The following is a 20,758-nucleotide window of genomic DNA, read 5'->3' as shown; positions in this document are numbered from 1 at the left end:
ACATTTTTAAAGCTTTCTGACTCTCCCCTGTTCTCTTTTCCTCAGGTGAATGTGATGGGTGCTCACTGTGATCTGTGTAAACCAGGTTTCTACAACCTGCAGGACAATCATCCACTCGGCTGCACAGACTGTTTCTGCTTCGGTGTGTCAGATGTCTGTGAGAGCTCCGCCTGGTCCACAACTCAGGTAACACACAGAAGCACACCTCTACTTAGGTAATATGGTGACGTACATCTGTAAACCTGAACACACCTGTACTCAGGTAACTATGGTGGCCAAAAACACACAAACACATAAAACAAATGCAACAGAAAAACGCAGCAAGAGAAAAATGCTGCAATCACAGAAACGAAGCAGAAGCACAAACTTACAAACCCACAAAACAAATGCCAAAGAAAAATGCTGCAAATTTCAAAAACACACAAAACCCCAAAACAATTGCAAGATATAAACGCTGCAAATTCACTCGACTAACCCTAACCCTAACCCCTTGCCCTTGTCGGCCACTGTAGGTAACACAGCAGTATATTGTATTATTTCATATGATTGTGTTTTTCAGGTGCTTCATAAAGACGCTTGGCTCCGCCCCCCTCAGTCCCTCCACACCCCATCTGTCATCAATGACAATGACCTACCGATCCCCGGGAACGCCTCTTCTGGCCACGCCCATCAACAAGTGCTGTCATGGGAGGCACCTGACAGTTTCCTTGGAAACAAAGTAGGCTACTATTTCCATTGTTGGTCATTATTTCAACCCTCAGTTAACAGGAAACTGACTGTCTGTCTCTCTGTCTGTCTGTCTCTAGCTGGTGTCTTACAGAGGTTTCCTGAACTACTCTGTGGTTTACGATCTCCCACTGGACAATGAAGACCATTCTCTCCCCGGCCACTTTGACATTATCATTGAGGTAAGAAAATGTTTTAGGAATACGTCACTTCTTGTCTTCAGAGTAACCAGCTGTAAAAGTTCTCAGTGGAACTGTTTCTGAAAGCTGCTGCATCACATTTTACTCATCAAACAATAAAAACCTAGTTTCTGATTTTCTTTACTTCCCCAAAGAGTGAATGGTGATAAAAGATAGATAGAAGATAAAAATGTTAAACTGAGGGACCTGGACAGTCAGTGTGTCCGCCTGTGTCCAACTCTTCCTCACAAGTTAGTTAATGACAGACAGTCAGTGAGTGTGTCTGTGTCCAACTCTTCCTTACAGGTTAGTTAATGACAGACAGTCAGTGAGTGTGTCTGTGTCCAACTCTTCCTTACAGGTTAGTTAATGACAGACAGTCAGTGAGTGTGTCTGTGTCCAACTCTTCCTTACAGGTTAGTTAATGACAGACAATCGGTGAGTGTGTCTGTGTCCAACTCTTCCTCACAAGTTAGTTAATGACAGACAATCGGTGAGTGTGTCTGTGTCCAACTCTTCCTCACAAGTTAGTTAATGACAGACAGTCGGTGAGTGTGTCTGTGTCCAACTCTTCCTCACAAGTTAGTTAATGACAGACAGTCAGTGAGTGTGTCTGTGTCCAACTCTTCCTCACAGGTTAGTTAATGATGTTACTGAGTCAATGTGAGCAGATTGTGTCTGTAGATTGAAGAGAATCAGAAGAGTCTCACTGATGGTGGAAAATAGAGGTTTTACTTCCTTAAAACAACCGGTTTTATAATGGAGTTTGGTGTGACAGTGTGGAGCAGAGGGGGTTTGAACCTTAATAATTCCCATAAACTGAGCTGACCTACCTTCTAATAATGAACCTTGTAAACAGCAGAAAGTAACAGGAAGTGAAGATAAACCCTCCTGTTTTCTTCTTCTGTGGTCTCATAGTAAAAGGTAGATTAATGAACACAAACATTAGTTTACAGTAACGTCACATTGGACAGAAGGTTTATGCTCCTAATAGATAAAATCAGTACAGTGTTATTATTTATGATATCATTCTGATAAACTATCAGAAACCTCAAAATTAACCACCAGTCAAATTAGAGACGGCTATCAACCCAAAGGGGGCGGGGCTTGACGCAGGGCTAAAGTACTGGGTTGGACTGCTCTAATCTATATTATATATTTAATTCATTATATAGTAATTAACATTTAACATTAAAAACTACAATCATGGCATCTGTAAGGACTACACCCGGACTGATCTGATTGTCTAATCTACAGGGAAATGGTCGGACTCTTCATCTCTCACCTCCTCTCCTCCTCTTCCTCTCTCCACTGGCTGAGCGCTCGGTTGCCGTGATGATAGCCTCACAGCGGTTCGTGGACGTTCAGACAGGCGTTCACGTTATCCGTGATGACCTGCTGTCGGTCCTAGCCGACGTGACTTCACTGAGGGTCAGAGTTCACCTGAACGCCTCCGCCGACGGGCCGATACGGTGAGAGCAAAGTAATCTGATTACATCCAATCTGTATGCTGGTCCAAAGTCTGGACGTTGGGGTCTGGTATTGGTTGATTCTTCAGGGTCCTGTAGAGGACTGGCAGACCAAAAGGGACCAGAGAGACTGAAGGACTGATGTGGATTCTGTCCTGGTCCTGGATAAGTGGGCCAACTCGTATTCAAATCAAAATCAAATCAATTTTATTTGTATAGCGCCAATTCATAACAGAAGTTATCTCAGGACACTTTTCAAATAGAGCAGGTCTAGACCGAACTCTTTAAGATTAATTACAGAGACCCAACAGTACCACCATGAGCAAGCACTTGGCGACAAGGGCAAGGAAAAACTGCCTGTTAAAAGGCAGAAACCTAGGACAGATCCTTCGGCTCTAGGTGGGTGGTCGTCTGTCTCGACCAGTTGGGGTGAGAGAGAGAGAGAGAGAGAGAGCGCGAGAGCGAGAGACAGACAGACAGGTGCACAGCAACAACAGTATTGGCAATGGCAGTCAAGCAGGACCATGGCAGGAGGCTCCACCAGGATCCATGAGAACCTGCGAGACGAGAAAGCACAAGAACTCCGGGGAAGAAGTGAAGTTAGTAACATGCATTAATGGGACATGAATGAGTGCAGAAAGAGAGAGGAAGAGAGTAGCTCAGTGCACCATGGGAAATCCAGAGAACGTAATGTTCTAGTGGGGTAATAAGGTACTATGAGCTCTTTAAGATATGAAGGGGCCTGACCATGAAGAGCTTTATAGGTGAGGAGAAGGTTTTTAAATTCAATTCTACATTTTACAGGGAGCTAATGCAGAGAAGCTAGTACAGGAGAGATGTGATCTCTTTTTCTAGTTCCTGTCAGTACTCGTGCTGCAGCGTTCTGAATTAATTGGAGCGTTTTAATGGACTTATTGGGGCAACCTGATAATAAAGAGTTGCAGTAATCCAGCCTTGAAGTAACAAATGCATGGATTAGTTTTTCTGCATCTGTCTGTGATAGTATGTGTCTAATTTTTCTAATATTACATAATTGAAAGAAGGCGGTCCTAGAGGTCTGCTTTATGTGGGAGTTAAATGACAAATCCTGATCAAAGATAACTCCAAGATTCCTGACAGTGGTGCTAGAGGCCAAGTTAATGCCATCTAGAGTCACTATATCTTTAGACAATGAGTCTCTAAGGTTTTTGGGGCCAAGATCAAGAATTTCGTTTTTTTCTGAGTTTAACATCAGAAAATTGCAGGTCATCCAGGATTTTATTTCCGTAAGACATGTTTGTAATTTAGATAATTGATTAATTTCATTGGGTTTGATTGATAGATATAACTGCGTATCATCTGCATAACAGTGAAAGTTAATGGAGTGATTCCTAATAATGTTGCCTAAAGGGAGCATATATAAAGTAAATAGTATTGGTCCAAGTACAGAACCTTGTGGAACTCCATGACTAACTTTAGTATTTATGGAGGATTCATCGTTAACATGTACAAACTGAGAACGATCTGATAAGTATGACTTAAACCAGTATGTATTAGGCTTAGGGGTCATGGGTTACTGTCTTTAATTTTTTAAGTTTAATTTGTGTTTATCCTTGTAGCAAGACTCACTAATACGAGGGTTCTCCCAGCACACTGACCAACCACAGGGATTACTGAACAAGACAACTTTATTCATTTGTCTGTCACACACACAATGACACACAATTTAGCCTGCTTCAAAAGTCCATTCAGGTCTGCTCCGGTTGTGTCTTCTCTGTCATGTGTGTCAGGGCCTCCAGGTCCAGCACACTACTCCCCTTAAAAGAGGTGAGAGTGATTACTTCATGAGTACCAGCTGAGATAATCAACTCACCTGGCACTGCTCTCGCAAGCCTTCCCCACACCCACCTCCACAGTCCTCCAATCGACTAATCCCCGACCTCTGACCTCTATCTGTCTGTCTCTCTACCTGTCTGTCATCAGTCTTAGGTCTGTCTCTCTGGATGTTGCTGACTCTGGTTCTGTTTCTGGCGTTCAGGCGGTTGCCGTGGAGATGTGTGAATGTCCATGGGGTTACAGCGGTACTTCCTGTGAGGTCAGCAGATCACTTTTTCTAACAAGTACTGCTAGTTCTGTTAGTTCAAGTACTGTTAGTTCTGTTAGTACTGTTAGTTCAACTACTGTTAGTTCTGTTAGTTCAAGTACTGTTAGTTCTGTTAGTACTGTTAGTTCTGTTAGTTCAAGTACTGTTAGTTCTGTTAGTACTGTTAGTTCTGTTAGTACTGTTAGTTCAAGTACTGTTAGTTCTGTTAGTTCAAGTACTGTTAGTTCAAGTACTGTTAGTTCTGTTAGTACTGTTAGTTCTGTTAGTTCAAGTACTGTTAGTTCTGTTAGTACTGTTAGTTCTGTTAATTCAAGTACTGTTAGTTCTGTTATTTCTGTTATTTCTGTTAGTTCTGTTAGTACTGTTAGTTCTGTTAGTTCAAGTACTGTTAGTTCTGTTATTTCTGTTATTTCTGTTAGTTCAAGTACTGTTAGTTCTGTTAGTACTGTTAGTTCTGTTAGTTCAAGTACTGTTAGTTCTGTTATTTCTGTTATTTCTGTTAGTTCTGTTAGTACTGTTAGTTCTGTTAGTTCAAGTACTGTTAGTTCTGTTAGTACTGTTAGTTCTGTTAATTCAAGTACTGTTAGTTCTGTTATTTCTGTTATTTCTGTTAGTTCTGTTAGTACTGTTAGTTCTGTTAGTTCAAGTACTGTTAGTTCTGTTATTTCTGTTATTTCTGTTAGTTCAAGTACTGTTAGTTCTGTTAGTTCAAGTACTGTTAGTTCTGTTAGTTCAAGTACTGTTAGTTCTGTTAATACAAGTTCTGTTGGTATTGAGAATAACATCAACCTTTGTCTGTTTTGTGCGTACTGTGTGTATTGTGTGTATTCCTGTATGTGTATTTGTGCGTACTGTGTGTATTGTGTGTACTGTGTGTATTGTATACATTCCTGTACGGGTATTTGTGCGTACTGTGTGTACTGTGTGTATTTGTGCATACTGTGTGTATTGTGTGTACTGTGTGTATTGTGTGTATTCCTGTATATGTATTTGTGCGTACTATGTGTACTGTGTGTATTGTGTGTATGTGTGTGTACTATGTGTATTGTGTGTATTGTGTGTATTCCTGTATGTGTATTGTGCGTACTGTGTGTACTGTGTGTATTGTGTGTATTTGTGCGTACTGTGTGTACTGTGTGTATTGTGTGTATTCCTGTATGTGTATTGTGCGTACTGTGTGTACTGTGTGTATTGTGTGTATTTGTGCGTACTGTGTGTACTGTGTGTATTGTGTGTATTCCTGTATGTGTATTGTGCGTACTGTGTGTACTGTGTGTATTGTGTGTATTTGTGCGTACTATGTGTACTGTGTGTATTGTGTGTATTCCTGTATGTGTATTGTGCGTACTGTGTGTACTGTGTGTACTGTGTGTATTGTGTGTATTTGTGCATACTGTGTGTACTGTGTGTATTGTGTGTATTCCTGTATGTGTATTGTGCGTACTGTGGGTACTGTGTGTATTGTGTGTATTCCTGTATGTGTATTGTGCGTACTGTGTGTACTGTGTGTATTGTGTGTATTTGTGCGTACTGTGTGTACTGTGTGTATTGTGTGTATTCCTGTATGTGTATTGTGCGTACTGTGTGTACTGTGTGTATTGTGTGTATTCCTTTATGTGTATTTGTGCGTACTGTGTGTATTGTGTGTATTCCTGTATGTGTATTTGTGCGTACTGTGTGTACTGTGTGTAGGCGTGTCTCCCAGGTTTTTACAGGGTAGGCGGAGTTTTGTTTGGCGGGAACTGTATGCAGTGTGAGTGTAATGACCACACCATCGAGTGCGACATCAACGGAGTTTGTCTGGTGAGTTTGAACAATAAAGCTACAATAAAAAAAACAAACATAGAGGGCAAGTTTATTATTACTTTATTATATTTTTACCATGGTAACTGAGTAAACACCTGTCTCTCTCAGGGTTGTACCCACAACACCACCGGTCCTCACTGTGAACATTGTCTTCCTGGTTTCTATGGCGACGCCACAGAGGGGACACCTGACGACTGTCGGTTGTGTCCGTGTCCTCTGACGGAGCCATCCAACAGGTTGGTGTTTTCATCAGTGATTCAAACTGAACTTTATTAGTATGAACAATAAGACACTGACTTTATTTAAAAACTTTATGCCTGTGTTCAAATATATTTGAAAGGAGAAATCAACTGTGTAGATTTAGATAGATAGATGGATATAGAGATAAATAATATATAGTTAATAATATAGATAATAATAATATAGTTAATACTATATTAATAATAATAATAATAATAATAATATAGTTAATACTATATTAATAATAATAATATAGATATTATTGCTAATGATATAGATAATATAGATAATGTATAGAACTGATATAAATATGTGTGCATGTGTCTCAGTTTCAGTCCCACCTGTGTGCTCGAGGCGTCCGGCCAGGTGTCATGTGACAGGTGTCAGGATGGATACACAGGAACCAAGTGTGAGAGGTTAGGACGATTGACTGAATGATTGATTGACTGATTGACTGAATGATTGCCAGCCTGGTGTGATACCTGTCTGTCTACGTCTCCAGGTGTGCCAGTGGTTTCTATGGTAACCCACAGGTAGTGGGTGGGGTCTGTGTCCGTTGTGAGTGTAACGGTAACGTGGACATCAGCAAGGCAGGGCACTGTGACACTGTCACCGGGGACTGTCTGCGTTGCCTCGGCAACACCGCTGGCAGACACTGTGAGGTCTGTCAGCCTGGTTACTATGGAGATGCCCTGCACGCCAAAGACTGTCAGGGTGAGTCACACACACACACACACACACACACACACACACACACACACACATCATGTGACAGCTAAAACAATGAGGTCAGAGGTCGAATTCAATCTGGATTTGAAAAGATCAACATTCCTGTGTGTGTGTGTGTGTGTGTGTGTGTGTGTCTTAAGTTTAAAACCATCTTACACAAACTCGTTTGTAGTTGGAAACAATGGCAGCTCACACACCATCTCTGAAACTAGAGACTGAGACAATAAACAGGAAACAGTTTACTGAGCTCATAAATCAACTTCTCCATAACAGTGATCTCTCTGTCTGTCTGTCTGTCTGTCTGTCTGTCTGTCTGTCTGTCTGTCTGTCTGTCTCTGTCTGTCTGTCTGTCTGTCTGTCTGTCTGTCTGTCTGTCTCTCTTTCTCAGAGTGTGGCTGTGATGTCAGCGGCGCCCTCTCCAGTGTGTGTGATGTCACAACAGGTCAGTGTTTGTGCAGAGAGAATGTGACGGGACGCACCTGTAATCACTGCCAGGTGAGACACACACGATTGATTGATTGATTGGTTGATTGATTGATTGATTGATTATTGGTTGATTGGTTGGTTTGTTTGTTTCAGTCTGGCTTTTTTGGGCTGCAGAGTGGGCAGGGCTGTCAGGCCTGTGGTTGCAGCCAATCAAGATCTCTCTCTGAGTCATGTGATGCAGGGGGACGGTGCCAATGTGTGGAGGGCGTGGCCGGACATAAGTGTGACAGTTGTAGCCGTGGTTACTATGGTTTCCATGCCAACGGCTGCACAGGTACTTTAACAGACGGTAACGTGTGACCGCTGACTGGTCCTCTCTCTCATGACTCTGATTGGCTGACATTTGTTTCTCATCCCAGCATGCATCTGTGATCACACTGGAGGGAACTGTGACCCTGAGACTGGAGACTGCATCTGCCCCGCCCACACACAGGGCGACACCTGCGACAGGTGTGAGACAGGTTACTGGGGTCACAACCCTGCCACCGGGTGCCAGGTACGCACACACACATACATACAAATATGTACAAATACACACAGATGTGTACGAATACACACAGTAACATCCTTCTACTTCTTCAGCCGTGCAGCTGCACTGCAGCAGGAAGCTCCGCCCCTCAGTGCGATCTTAGCAATGGACAGTGTCGGTGCAGAGAGGGGTTCTCTGGCAGATCATGTGACCAATGTTCCCCTGGTTACCATGGTTTTCCAGGATGCTCAGTGTGTGGCTGCGACATGGCCGGAACAGACGAGAAGTTCTGCAATACAACGCTGGGAGTGTGTGACTGTCTACACACTGGAGAGTGTGTGTGCAAGGTACACAACCTCTGTGTGTAATAATATATGTGTGTGTGTATTTATACATAAATACAATAATAATATATGTGTGTGTGTCCAGGTGGGCGTGTCTGGGCAGCGCTGTGAGGAGTGTGTTTCTGGTTGGTTCGCTCTGTCAGCTGATGGCTGCTCTCAGTGTTTCTGTTCAGGACTCAGTTCAGACTGCGAGGAGAAGGGAGGACTCTACAGAGTACCTGTGAGTACAAATACACACATATACTCTACAGAGTACCTGTGAGTACAAAAACAAACACTCTTCTCTCTCTCTTTCTCTCTCTCTCTCTCTCCATAGATCAGCCTGGCTCGTTATCCCGCCCTCCTCTCATTGGTCAGTCAATCTAACCTGCACGGTATATTGTCTGGAGTTTACCAGCAGGGTGGTGACATGCTGCTCGACACCCGACAGCTCAACACCAGCAGGCTGGCTGGCCCCCTCTACTGGAGACTGCCCCCCCAGTTCGAAGGTCACCAGGTACTGCTTCCCAAACCGTTTACTGACAGCACCTGGCAACACTGCTGCTTTTAGCCCAAACCGTTTTCAGACTCATCTCAGTTTGTGTCTACTATATATGGCTTATTTACATTAGTGTGTACTCTGTTGTGTATACTGTGTATTGTATTGTGTACTTCTCTGTGTACTTCATTGTGTAGCTGCTGTCGTATGGCGGCCTGCTGTCTTACATCATCACCTTTTATGCTGAGGATGGCTTGGGGCTGTCCAATCAGGAGCCTCAGATCCTGATAAGGGGCGGAACCCTGAGGAAGCTGGTGATATACACAGACATGGTTGCCCCTGGCAACGGCATCAGGACACAGCATGACATCAGACTGACAGAGGTACTGCTGCTAGGAATCATGGGAAACATGAGTCGCCGAAACAAAAAACTGTTTATTATAGTGTGTGTGTGTGTGTGTGTGTGTGTGTGTGTTTCAGCACAACTGGAAGTATTTTAACTCCGTGTTGGACAAGTCGGTGAGTCGTGCTGACTTCCTGTCGGTCCTCAGTAACATTGAGTATGTCATCATCAAAGCTTCATACGGGACCAGACTGCAGCAGAGCAGGTACATATACAGTTCTCATATATTGTACAAGTACACCCTATATACAGTCATATACAGTTCTCATAAAGTACACACTATATACAGTTATATAGTCATCATAAAGTACACAGTATATTCAGTTATATACAGTTCTCATAAAGTGTACTAGTACACAGTATATTCAGTTATATACAATAATATACAGTAATAATACATAATGTTCATGTTCAGTGTCATGGCAGTAGCACAGAGAAAAAAGTAAGGGGCTGAAATTCACGCTGTTGTCAACCATGTTGAACAATACTCAGGAAAAGCGGCACAGTTAGAGAGTATTTCCATCTGTGCTGAAGGAAATAAAGACCTGTCCCTAATAAAGACCTGTCCCTAATAGAGACTTGTCCTCAATGAAGGCAACGTGAGTTCGAGTTTTATGGTATATGCAGCACGCATATGTGTACAAGTACACACATACACGAGTATTCATATATATACACACATACTCAGGATCTCTAACATCACCATGGAAACGGCAGTGGATGCGGAGTTAAAGGAGGGGTCAGTGGTCGGAGGGGGCGTGGCCAGATTGATCGAGTCCTGTGTCTGTCCACCTGGATACAGCGGACTGTCCTGTCAGGTAAATAATACCTGTACACATCTGATTGATTAACTGATCTGGATCAATATACACTGATCGTACCATCTGTTTCTCTGACCTGTCTGTCTCTCTGATTTGTCTGTCTGCAGGAGTGTGCAGCAGGTTTTTTCCGACAGTCTTTATCTGAGTTATCACCTCACACTCAGAAGTCGCTGTTTGTGCGTCCGTGTGTTCAATGCCGCTGCAACAACCACAGTGAGAGCTGCGACACAGAGACCGGAGAGTGCCAGGTAACACGCGAACACACACTAGCATGCTAACACATGCTAGCATATGCTAACACACTAACATGCTAACACACGCTAACACTGACAGTAGAATAAAGTTTCTATTTTTTTGTTCAGGGCTGTCAGCATCACACCAGTGGGCCGGGCTGTGAGCTCTGTGCCCCGGGGTATTATGGGAACATCAGCGGCTCCATCAGTGACTGCTCGCTGTGTGCCTGCCCCCTACGGGGCAACAGGTAACACAGTGTGTTACAAATAATCAGTAGTCAATAGGTTTGATTCCATTGATCTGACTTTAACTATGTGTGTGTGTAGTTTCAGTCCCACCTGTGTGTCGGAGGGAGCGTTTGGTGATTTCCGCTGCACCGCCTGTCAGATGGGATACGAGGGGAGATACTGTGAGAGGTCAGAGTCATGACATCATATTGTGATGACAGCCTCAGGTGTATCACCTGACTGTCACTTCAGTTCTTATTTCTAGGATACAACTTTTATTTAGAAAATCTGACCTTAGTGAATGTGACATCACAATGACCATATGCTTTCACCCTGCAGGTGTTCTGTTGGTTACTATGGCAACCCGTCGGTGCCCGGTGGCATGTGTTCACAGTGCAGCTGCAGTGGGTGGGGCTCGCTGCAGCCGCTGTGTGACGCACTGAGCGGACAGTGTGAGTGTAAGGCTGGTGTCAAAGGTCGGTCATGTGATCAGTGTGAAGAGAGGCACATACTGCAGGAAGGAGAGTGTGTGTGTGAGTAACAGCAACGCACAAACACACACTCACACGAGTTCATATGTTGTGTGTTATCAGACTGATGTATGTTTGTTTTTGACTCCAGCGTGTGATGACGAGTGTACCGGCGTTCTGTTAGACGACTTGGAAAAAATATACAACCACTTCCTGTCTGTCAACCTGAGCGGCGTTGCCATGGCACCATACCACCAGCTGGTGCTGCTGCAGAACCAGACCACAGACGCCCAGGTAAACGCTGCGGCACCTGGTGCACCACGCTGCGGCTCGCTGCAGCTCGCTGCCATCTGGTGGTGACTGTGAGACAGTAACACATTACCCACTGTGTGTTTGTACAGGTGCAGTTTTCACAGAACGGCTCTGTCGCTCTGCGTCTGTCCAGAGTGGAAGACAAGCTGGATCATTTGACCTCTGACCTCAGCACGCTGCTGCAACGGGTATCCTTGGTTACACTCATTTCTAAACTCATTCTGACTGATTGAATAATTTCTGATTGTTTTTAGGAAGTTAACCAACTGTATTACATATGAACAGAGGCTATAATTTTGGTATACAACATACTGTAAATAATATATATATATAGTTTAACAGGTATATATATGTATATATTGTTATGTTACATATAACAATATATGGTTTACAGTATGTTATAATATAGAATATATAACATACTTTAAACACAGATTAAAGGTCCAGTGCTTAGGATTCAGTGTCAACCAAATACAACCAACTAAATACTGCTCAGCCTACAGCGTGTAGCCTCAATCTAGAGCCAGTGTTTTGTTGTTTCTGGGCTTCTGTAGAAACATGGTGGACTCCGCCTTTGTCAGGTGATTAAATACTAATGAAAACATGAATATTAAACTCCATTGATGTTACATACTGGACCTTTAATATCAGATTAACACGTTCAAACACTGCAGGAGGTTTTGAGTTAAAACTGAAAAGCAATGGGGGAGCTGACTATAGGAAGGTTCATATTCTTCCTTGCTCCTGATTGGCTAGGTCACACGTCTATCTGAAAACTTGGAGGAAGTGGGCGTGTCCGCTAAAAACAGCTGTTCCCAGGGTTCAGTGCTGCTGGAGAACATCAGCAGACTTCAGGACAGAATCCAGGGTAAAGTTACCACATCACCAGTGACATCATAACAAAATAATTATTAATTAAGTAAAATAACAACTCTGCAATCTGATTGGTCCAGAGCTTCAGAGGGAGGCTGGGCACCTGAACCAGACCACAGAGGAAGAGTTCAGTTCAGCCAATCAGACACGTCTGCTGGGTGAAGTTGAGTCCATGTTGGAAACCATCAGAGTGGTCAACCTAACAGCTGCCAATACTGCAGCCAATCAGGAGCTCCGGTGTGTGTTTGTGTGTTTATATCGTTTGTACAACGCTTGATGTTTTTATAGATTGTGTTTATTGATTAATTATTGATTGGTTTTCTCTCCCTGCAGTCTAGCACAGTCTCTCATTCACTCCCTGCAGACGGACTTCCTGCCTGGCAGGATGGCGGTTGATGAAAGGCTCCGCCCCCTGTCCGTCTCCCTCAACATTGGCATAGAAATGCTGCAACATGCACATACACAGCTGAGTGATGCTGCACAACAAACCACACAAACACACACTCTGCTGGACGCCATTCACTCTCACCTGCACCGCTACCAGGTAAACCCACTCATCTGCAGTCGGGTAAACACACTCACCTGCAGTCGGGTAAACACACTCACCTGCAGTTGGGTAAACACACTCACCTGCACCGCTATCAGGTAAACCCACTCATCTGCAGTCAGTTAAACACACTCACCTGCAGTCGGGTAAACACACTCACCTGCAGTCGGGTAAACACACTCACCTGCACCGCTACCAGGTAAACACACTCACCTGCAGTCAGGTATACACACTGACCTGCACCGCTACCAGGTAAACACACTCACCTGCAGTCAGGTATACACACTGACCTGCAGTCAGGTAAACCCACTCACCTGCAGTCAGGTAAACACACTCACCTGCAGTCAGGTAAATACACTCACCAGAGGGGTATTGCACAAAACCAAGATAAGGGATTAAGCCGGGATATGTTGGTTATCCTGGCTCAATTTAGCCTCAAGTCGGTTGCATGAAAGCAGGTCAAACTTATCCCGGCCAAGTTACTATGGTGATTTATTCTCTGCAGCTAGCCTGCACCAGACCAGGCTAACAGCCAGGCTAAGATTAATCCTAGTGATTCACCTGTATTTCCACCGTCAATCCTGTGAGGAATTAATGTGTTTTACAGCATGTCCATGGTCTTTCTAAGTATGTTGCATCATTTTAGTTATCCTGCATTAAAATATTACATATATTGTCATTTCTCATTTCATTTAAATCTGTTGGCTGTTTGTAATTGCAACAGTCTTTTTATATTGATTCAAGTGGAAGTATTATTACTCAGGACAAGTGTTATATTGCTATGCTAATGAAGACGGCTTGTCAAAATGCATAAATATGTGTTTTATTGCAGTGATTGAGATTACAAAACACAGCTGATGAATTGCAAAGGTGTTTTCAATGAAATCTGTGACAAGGGCAATATAGTATATATATTATGGCATGCCGTTTAGGAAATGAATCTTTGAATAATATAAAATTAATCTTTGAATATATAGAATGAAACTTTGAATATATGGAATGAAACTTGACTGGTCATCTAGACACTGCTGCCATCTTGTAGAAGAGAGAATGAGTCAGTCAGCTCGGAACCTTGTGGCAGAAATACTGAGCAATGAGGACATTATTAACTCATTGGCAAGTGCTTGTACGGGCCAAAATTCTTCCCATAGTACCCGTGCCCAATACCGTTCTCCTGACGAAGAAGTTATTTTTGAAGGTGGCAGGCCGACTACAACAGGCCTCAGGCAAAATCCTGACAGAAAAAGCAAAAAAGTTTTCCAGTTCAAGAAAGTATTGTAATATTTCAACTGATGCCATTTTGTAAAACCAGCTAATTCAGAAGGCTATCACTTTGATGAAAAGGATACTAGGTTTTGAATTTCATTCAGTATTCTCAAATTTTTTATCAGTATATCCAAGCTTCATTCCATATATTCAAAGATTGATTCCATATATTCAAGGTTCATTCCATATATTCAAAGATTGATTTCCTAAACGGCATGCCATTTTATATATATATATATATATATATATATATATATATATATATTATTCACACCTGTTCCCTCTTCATAATGGCTTGCCCTTTTTTGGAGGATGTACTGGATGAGGAAGCCCTAATCCTCAGACGAGCATTTAGTCATGAAAGAGTCTTCTGGGACAGGTCAGACCCATTGGCCGTTGGAGATGACTATCTCATTGAGAGATACAGATTCTCAGGTGATGGACTAAGATATTTATGTAGGCTGAGGGGTCCAAAAATACAGCACCAGACGGCAGGAAGCCATGCTCTCACTGTACCACAGATGGTCTGTGTTATATTGAGATGTTTTGCAAGTGGGAGCTTCCTTTATTCTGTTGGGGATGCAGAGAACCTCAATAAAGGAACCATTTGCCGCACATATCCTGGCTTGGTGGGCCGCCCCCTGTGCCAGTTCTATGGGCATTTTTTTTAACTGCTACAATCATACAGACATTCAACATGTCAGCAGACACCTAATCTATTCACCTCATTTGTTCACTGTTATCTACTTTATAGTCACTTTCCAGCCTGCAAAATGTTCTAGTATTTAATTTTAACTTGCTGCCAGGTCCTTTTATGGTCAGACAAGTTTGTTCTTTATGAAGGATAGAAAGATAAAATAGATAAAAATAGATTAATTGACACACATTGTGGATAATTGTTTGCACATACTCTACATTTCCTGAGCAACATGCACCTCTACTTGCCACATTTAAAGCAAAGTGTACAACAGTTGATTAGTGGACTTAAAGTAACTCCTTTAGTCCTTTAATTGTAGCCTAATTATGACAGTTCCAGTGGAGCACTGTTTATTCATTGAACAGTTTTGGACTACTTAAGCATTAAGCTGGTCCGCTATTGTCTGCCAGGCTTTCTCTCTTTCTTTATTTATGGCATTGGTATTGCCTTTTTTTCTTGTATCTTTCACCTCTTCATAGAACTCCATCAGGAGCTGTTGTTCAGCGGCTGTGAAATGTCTTATCCATGTTCCCATCGGTGATTCTGTGAGCGATCGCGAGGTCTAGTTCAGTATGCCGTGAACGCGCACTTATCCCGACTATCTACACCTGGCTTAACATAGCCGCACCTTTTAATCCTGGCTCGGCAAACGTGCAACCAATTAAGCCAGGATGCGCCGAGCAGGCTAGGTCAAGCCGCGCTTGCTCAATTATCCTGGATTTCTTTATTCTACTTTTGTGCAATACCCCTCTGGTGCAGGCTAGCTGCAGAGAATAAATCACCATAGTAACTTGGCCAGGATAAGTTTGACCTGCTTTCATGCAACCGACATGATGGTAAATTCAGCCAGGATAACCAACATATCCCGGCTTAATCCCTTATCTTGGTTTTGTGCAATACCCCTCTGCAGTCAGGTAAACCCACTCACCTGCAGTCAGGTAAACACGATGAATAAATAAATACACCTAAAATAATTAAATAAAACAATATTAAAACACCTGTCGTATGTTTGGTGTATCTGTCAAACAGAATAAAACATCAATAAATCAAATAAAAATAAAAAGTTACTGAATGTAGAAAATACAGTGATCTATTGATTTATATAATTGATCTATTGATTATTATTACTATTATTATCTCTGTGTCAGTCTGTCCGTCAGAAGCTCAGTGGTGACTGTTTATTTGTGGACGGACTGATGGACGACAGTCAGCTGCTGCTGGACGACGCTGTCGGACTGACGGATGAGTTTACCAACGCCACTGCCGTAAGACTGATCCATACTATTGATTATTGATCTGTCACTGATCCAGAGTATTGATTATTGATCAGTCACTAACCCAGACTATATATTGATCAATGCAGCAGGTGGAGGAGTTCAGTGGTCAGTTGGATCAGTGGCGTCCTCTGCTCAGGAAACAGGTGGATGCTTTGGTTGTTGGACTGAAGATGACGGACGCTCTGGAGAACGTTTACCGTGCAGAAAGCCACGCCCACCTGCTGCAGAGCCACGCCCACTCCCTGCACAGGTACGTGTGTGTGTGTGTGTGTGTGTGTGTGTGTTTTCAGTGAAATAAAGTTTTCACTGAAATAAAGTTTTTTCTCTCTCAGATCTCTGTCGTCGGTGTGCAATGTGACTCAGAACGGCAGCCGATTGGTCCAATTCGATAGTGACATCACAGAACGAGTTGACTCCGCCCAGCAGGTCGCCTCGATCGCACACAGCTCCGCATCCTTCGCTCTCAACATGGTACGTGTGTGTGTGTGAACTGTCACGCAGGTTCATAATACTTAAGCGTCGACATGGCGACCGTGAGGTAAACAACAGAAATAAACCTGAATCATTAGATTAGATTAGATTAGATATTCCTTTATTTGTCCCACAATGGGGAAAGTCCAATGTAACAGCAGCAAAGTGGATAGAGAGAAAACAGTATAAATAAACAGTAACAGTAGGAAAATAATAAAAACACTATGTACAAGAGAAAAAAACAGTAAGAATCCACAACAACAGATAACACAAATAACACAAAGTAGTAGCAGCAGCAGCAGTTGCACATGAGCAATAGATTGCACAGTAATTATTGCACATTATTATTATTGATGCCGAGATTGGGGGGGGGTTACTGGGAGCAGTGCTGGTTGTTAAACAGTCTGACAGCAGCAGGAAGGAAGGACCTACGATATCGCTCCTTCACACATTTGGGGTGAAGGAGTCTGTCACTGAAGGTGCTGCTCAGCGTAGTGATGGTGTCCTGCATGGGGTGGGAGACATTGTCCATCAATGATGATAGCTTTGCTATTATCCTGCTCTCTCCCACCACCTGCACTGAGTTGAGGGGGCAACCCAGGACAGAGCTGGCCTTCTTAATCAGTTTGTTGAGTCTCTTCCTGTTGGCTGCTGAGATGCTGCTGCTCCAGCAGACCCCTCCAAAGAAAATGGCTGCTGCCACAACAGTATCAAAGAAGGACCTCAGAAGCTCTCCCTGCACTCCAAAGGACCTGAGTTTCCGGAGCAGATAGAGTCTGCTCTGGCCTTTCTTATAAAGTGCATGAGTGTTATGAGTCCAATCCAGTTTATTGTTCAGGTGAACACCCAGGTACCTATAAGAGTCCACTCTCTCTATGTCCATACCCCGGTGTCGGGGGGCGTGACTGCGCCTGCGGAAATCCACCACCAGCTCCTTGGTTTTCCCTGTGTTGATTTGGAGGCGGTTCCACTGACACCAGTCCACAAAGTCCTTTATCAGCTCACCTCAAAATCAGAGAAGACACTCAGTGTTGTGTATGTGTGTTTCAGACCGTCCAATCAGAGCAGCTGCTGTCAGAAGAGGGCAGAGCCAAACTGAACATCAGCTCTGCTGTTTTAGAAGAAAGTCAACGAGTCCACAAGATGGCTGAAGGTGTGTTTCCTGTCTGATATCAAAAACATCCTTTGACCTTTGACCTGCAGCTCGTCATCTCACTCTGTCTTCTTCTCTTATCTCCATCAACCAATCAACCAATCAATCTTCTATCCTCCAGACCTGCAGCTGACTGTCTCCATGGTAACCAGCAGACTGGGATTGGTCAGAGAGAGTGTCCATAACTCCAGCCTGCTCTTCCGTCAGCCAATCAGAGAGCTGCAGAACTTCTCTAATGGTGAGAGAGGTGTTTCAGGCTCCGCCTCCTCCAATATCCATCATTAATACATGAACATATATAATATATGTGAATACATAAAGATATATCATATATTAATGTATTGGTGGTTGTCCTCCATCAGGGTCATCCCCGGCGCTGCAGCAGGCCCAGCTTCAGGCTGCAGCGGCACGCTCCGGCCTGCAGGAGGCGCTGCAGTGGCTGCATTCACTCAGCGAGCAGCTGCAGGATTCTTCTTCTGTGGTAGAAAACACCAACGACACAGTGAGGGAGACCAACCAACTGGTGACTCACACACACGATGCAGGTCAGTCCACTGCTTCATAAAGTGAAGACTACAAACTCACTGACAGTGGGGTAACACTTCCTGTTTCCTGTGTGCTCAGCCAATGAGGCGCAGAGTAAGCTGGAGGAGGCGGAGCATCGTACCGATCGGCTTATGGACCGGATAAAACCACTGAGCATGCTGGGAGAAACACTGAGCAGGAATCTGTCTGACATCAGAGAGCTGATCGATCAGGCCAGGAGACAGGCTGCCTCGGTACATAAACACACACAGTAACACACACACTAATGATGGTGCTATGTAACAGTCAGAGGATCATTAAAGTTATTATTCATCAACCCTCCCTAAGCCCCACCCCTTTTTGCTCAGTGCTCCAATAACAGTTGAGCAACTTCATCCTTTCCTGTACATAGATATGCTATATGCTAGGCTAATCTATGTTGGAAAGACAGCCACAGTTTGAAGATGTTCAAAGATAAACAAAAACCAAACTTTTGGGAATTATCGTAGATAACACAACAGCACGTAGGATTCAGATCCCAATCATATTATTCAAAAAAATAATATATATCGGGTGCCCGGTTAGCTCAGTGGGTAGAGCTGGCAACCCATGTACCGAAGTTGAGTCCTTGCTGCAGCGGCCCAGGGTTCGAATCCGACCTGTGGCCCTTTGCTGCGTGTCATCCCCTCTCTCTGTCCCCCTTTCCTGTCTATCTTCAGCTGTTTCTATCATAAAGGCAATAAAAGCCCCAAAAAATACCTTAAAAAAAATTATTATAATATATATGGTTTTTTAAAAAATGCTAAAAGAGCATATTTAAAAGGAAATGAAGTAATTAATAAATACTCTTAATTTATGATAAATTAACGACTGTTATACAGAAGCTAATGGAGATCTTAATAAAGAAACAAACAATATAAATAGTCACATTTCAAGTTAACTTATGTTAGCAAAATGCTAGCCTGAAAGACAAAAATATTGATGATGATATTGACATTGATAATGATATTGATGATGATATTGATAATGGTATTGACAATAGTTTTAATAATATTGATGATGTGATCAGATTAAGGTGGCGGTACAAGCAGACAGGGACTGTGTTCGATCCTACAGACCACAGATTGAGTCCAGTAACTTCAACACTCTGAGTCTGATTCTGAAAACCTCGAGTCCAGATAACCTGCTCTTCTACCTGAGCAGCAACACCACGGTACCACACAGTACCACACAGTACCACACAGTACTACACAGTACCACACAGTACCACACAGTACTACACAGTACCACACAGTACCACACAGTACCAAGCAGTACTACACAGTACCACACAGTACCACACAGTACTACACAGTACCACACAGTACCACACAGTACTATACAGTACCACACAGTACCACAAAGTACTTTACAGTACTACACAGTACCACACAGTACCACACAGTACTATACAGTACCACACAGTACCACAAAGTACTTTACAGTACTACACAGTACCACACAGTACCAAACAGTACTATACAGTACCACACAGTACCACACAGTACTACACAGTACTACACAGATTGATTGATTGATTGATTGATTGATTGGCTGACTAACTTATTGGTTGATTTCTGATTGTGTTCAGGTGGACTTCCTGGCAGTAGAGATGCATGATGGGAAGGTGTCACTGGCATGGGATGTGGGTTCAGGCAGCACCAGGCTGGACTTTCCTGGACTGGACATCGCCAACAACAGATGGACCAGAATCAACGCGACAAGGTAAACAACAACAACAACAACAACAACAACAACACCACCACAAAATAACAACAACACAAACAACATGTCATATGATGATTTCGGCAGGTTCGGGGCCCATGGCTCACTGTCAGTCCATCAGCTGGAGTCGGAGTCCGCTCCGTTGCCCGCCGTAACAGCGACCTCACGGGGACCTTCCAGAGTTTTAGACATTGACAGAAACACGGTGATCCACATCGGAGGACTAGGAGCCCACACTCAGGTAACACACATCAAGTGTACAGGTGTGTGTGTGGAGGTGAAAAACTGAATAAGTGATAACTGTGTGTGTGTGTGTGATCTCAGAGCCCCACAACACTGCGGTCCTCCACCTTCCAAGGCTGCTTGGGCGAAGCATCGCTCAACGAGAGAAACATCGGACTGTGGAACTACAACAGCAGAGAGGGAGAGTGTGGAGGCTGCTTCAGCAGGTACAAACACACCTGTCAGTGGGGGGTATATCTGAGCTCCTGTCAGTGTGTGTGTGTGTGGGGGGGGGGGGCAGACAGTGAACAGAGTTGAGGTGTTAGAAGCAGGAAAAATGGGCAGCATGAGGATCTGAGCCACTTTGACAAGTACCACATTGGGTCAGAACATCTCCAAACCTGCAGCTCTTGTGGGGGGTTCTCGGTCTGCAGAGGTCTATCAAAAGTGGTCCAAGGAAGGAACAGAACCGGAGAGAGAGTCATGG

General features: G+C 43.5%; 1 protein-coding gene across 3 annotated transcripts in view; it reads left to right on the top strand.

Annotated features, from left to right (window-relative positions):
* Positions 1-20,758, top strand: part of lama1 (laminin, alpha 1) — a 35,163-nt gene that overhangs the window by 6,672 nt on the left and 7,733 nt on the right. Inside the window, exons 12-49 of one of the 3 annotated variants that reach the window (XM_051384919.1) lie at positions 46-186; positions 560-718; positions 807-908; positions 2,163-2,377; positions 4,337-4,448; positions 6,150-6,260; positions 6,372-6,499; positions 6,833-6,919; positions 7,006-7,217; positions 7,621-7,727; positions 7,812-7,992; positions 8,078-8,214; positions 8,301-8,534; positions 8,617-8,751; positions 8,848-9,027; positions 9,207-9,392; positions 9,490-9,617; positions 10,101-10,230; positions 10,341-10,481; positions 10,596-10,714; positions 10,794-10,883; positions 11,034-11,227; positions 11,316-11,458; positions 11,566-11,664; positions 12,233-12,344; positions 12,430-12,586; positions 12,683-12,893; positions 16,008-16,124; positions 16,226-16,386; positions 16,469-16,607; positions 17,658-17,760; positions 17,882-17,998; positions 18,123-18,305; positions 18,385-18,539; positions 19,355-19,498; positions 19,916-20,049; positions 20,137-20,290; positions 20,374-20,498. In XM_051384919.1, coding sequence (XP_051240879.1) covers positions 46-186; positions 560-718; positions 807-908; positions 2,163-2,377; positions 4,337-4,448; positions 6,150-6,260; positions 6,372-6,499; positions 6,833-6,919; positions 7,006-7,217; positions 7,621-7,727; positions 7,812-7,992; positions 8,078-8,214; positions 8,301-8,534; positions 8,617-8,751; positions 8,848-9,027; positions 9,207-9,392; positions 9,490-9,617; positions 10,101-10,230; positions 10,341-10,481; positions 10,596-10,714; positions 10,794-10,883; positions 11,034-11,227; positions 11,316-11,458; positions 11,566-11,664; positions 12,233-12,344; positions 12,430-12,586; positions 12,683-12,893; positions 16,008-16,124; positions 16,226-16,386; positions 16,469-16,607; positions 17,658-17,760; positions 17,882-17,998; positions 18,123-18,305; positions 18,385-18,539; positions 19,355-19,498; positions 19,916-20,049; positions 20,137-20,290; positions 20,374-20,498 — 5,483 coding nt within the window. Of the gene's footprint in view, positions 1-45; positions 187-559; positions 719-806; positions 909-2,162; positions 2,378-4,336; positions 4,449-6,149; positions 6,261-6,371; positions 6,500-6,832; positions 6,920-7,005; positions 7,218-7,620; positions 7,728-7,811; positions 7,993-8,077; positions 8,215-8,300; positions 8,535-8,616; positions 8,752-8,847; positions 9,028-9,206; positions 9,393-9,489; positions 9,618-10,100; positions 10,231-10,340; positions 10,482-10,595; positions 10,715-10,793; positions 10,884-11,033; positions 11,228-11,315; positions 11,459-11,565; positions 11,665-12,232; positions 12,345-12,429; positions 12,587-12,682; positions 12,894-16,007; positions 16,125-16,222; positions 16,387-16,468; positions 16,608-17,657; positions 17,761-17,881; positions 17,999-18,122; positions 18,306-18,384; positions 18,540-19,354; positions 19,499-19,915; positions 20,050-20,136; positions 20,291-20,373; positions 20,499-20,758 lie in introns of all 3 variants that reach the window. The other 2 variants (XM_051384918.1, XM_051384920.1) reach the window with 2 other exon arrangements.

Source organism: Dicentrarchus labrax, unplaced genomic scaffold (assembly GCF_905237075.1).
Source record: "Dicentrarchus labrax unplaced genomic scaffold, dlabrax2021, whole genome shotgun sequence".
In the NCBI taxonomy this organism is placed as follows: Eukaryota; Metazoa; Chordata; class Actinopteri; family Moronidae; genus Dicentrarchus; species Dicentrarchus labrax.
The sequence above is the reverse complement of the archived record's forward strand: the minus strand, read 5'-3'. Positions and strand labels throughout refer to the sequence as shown.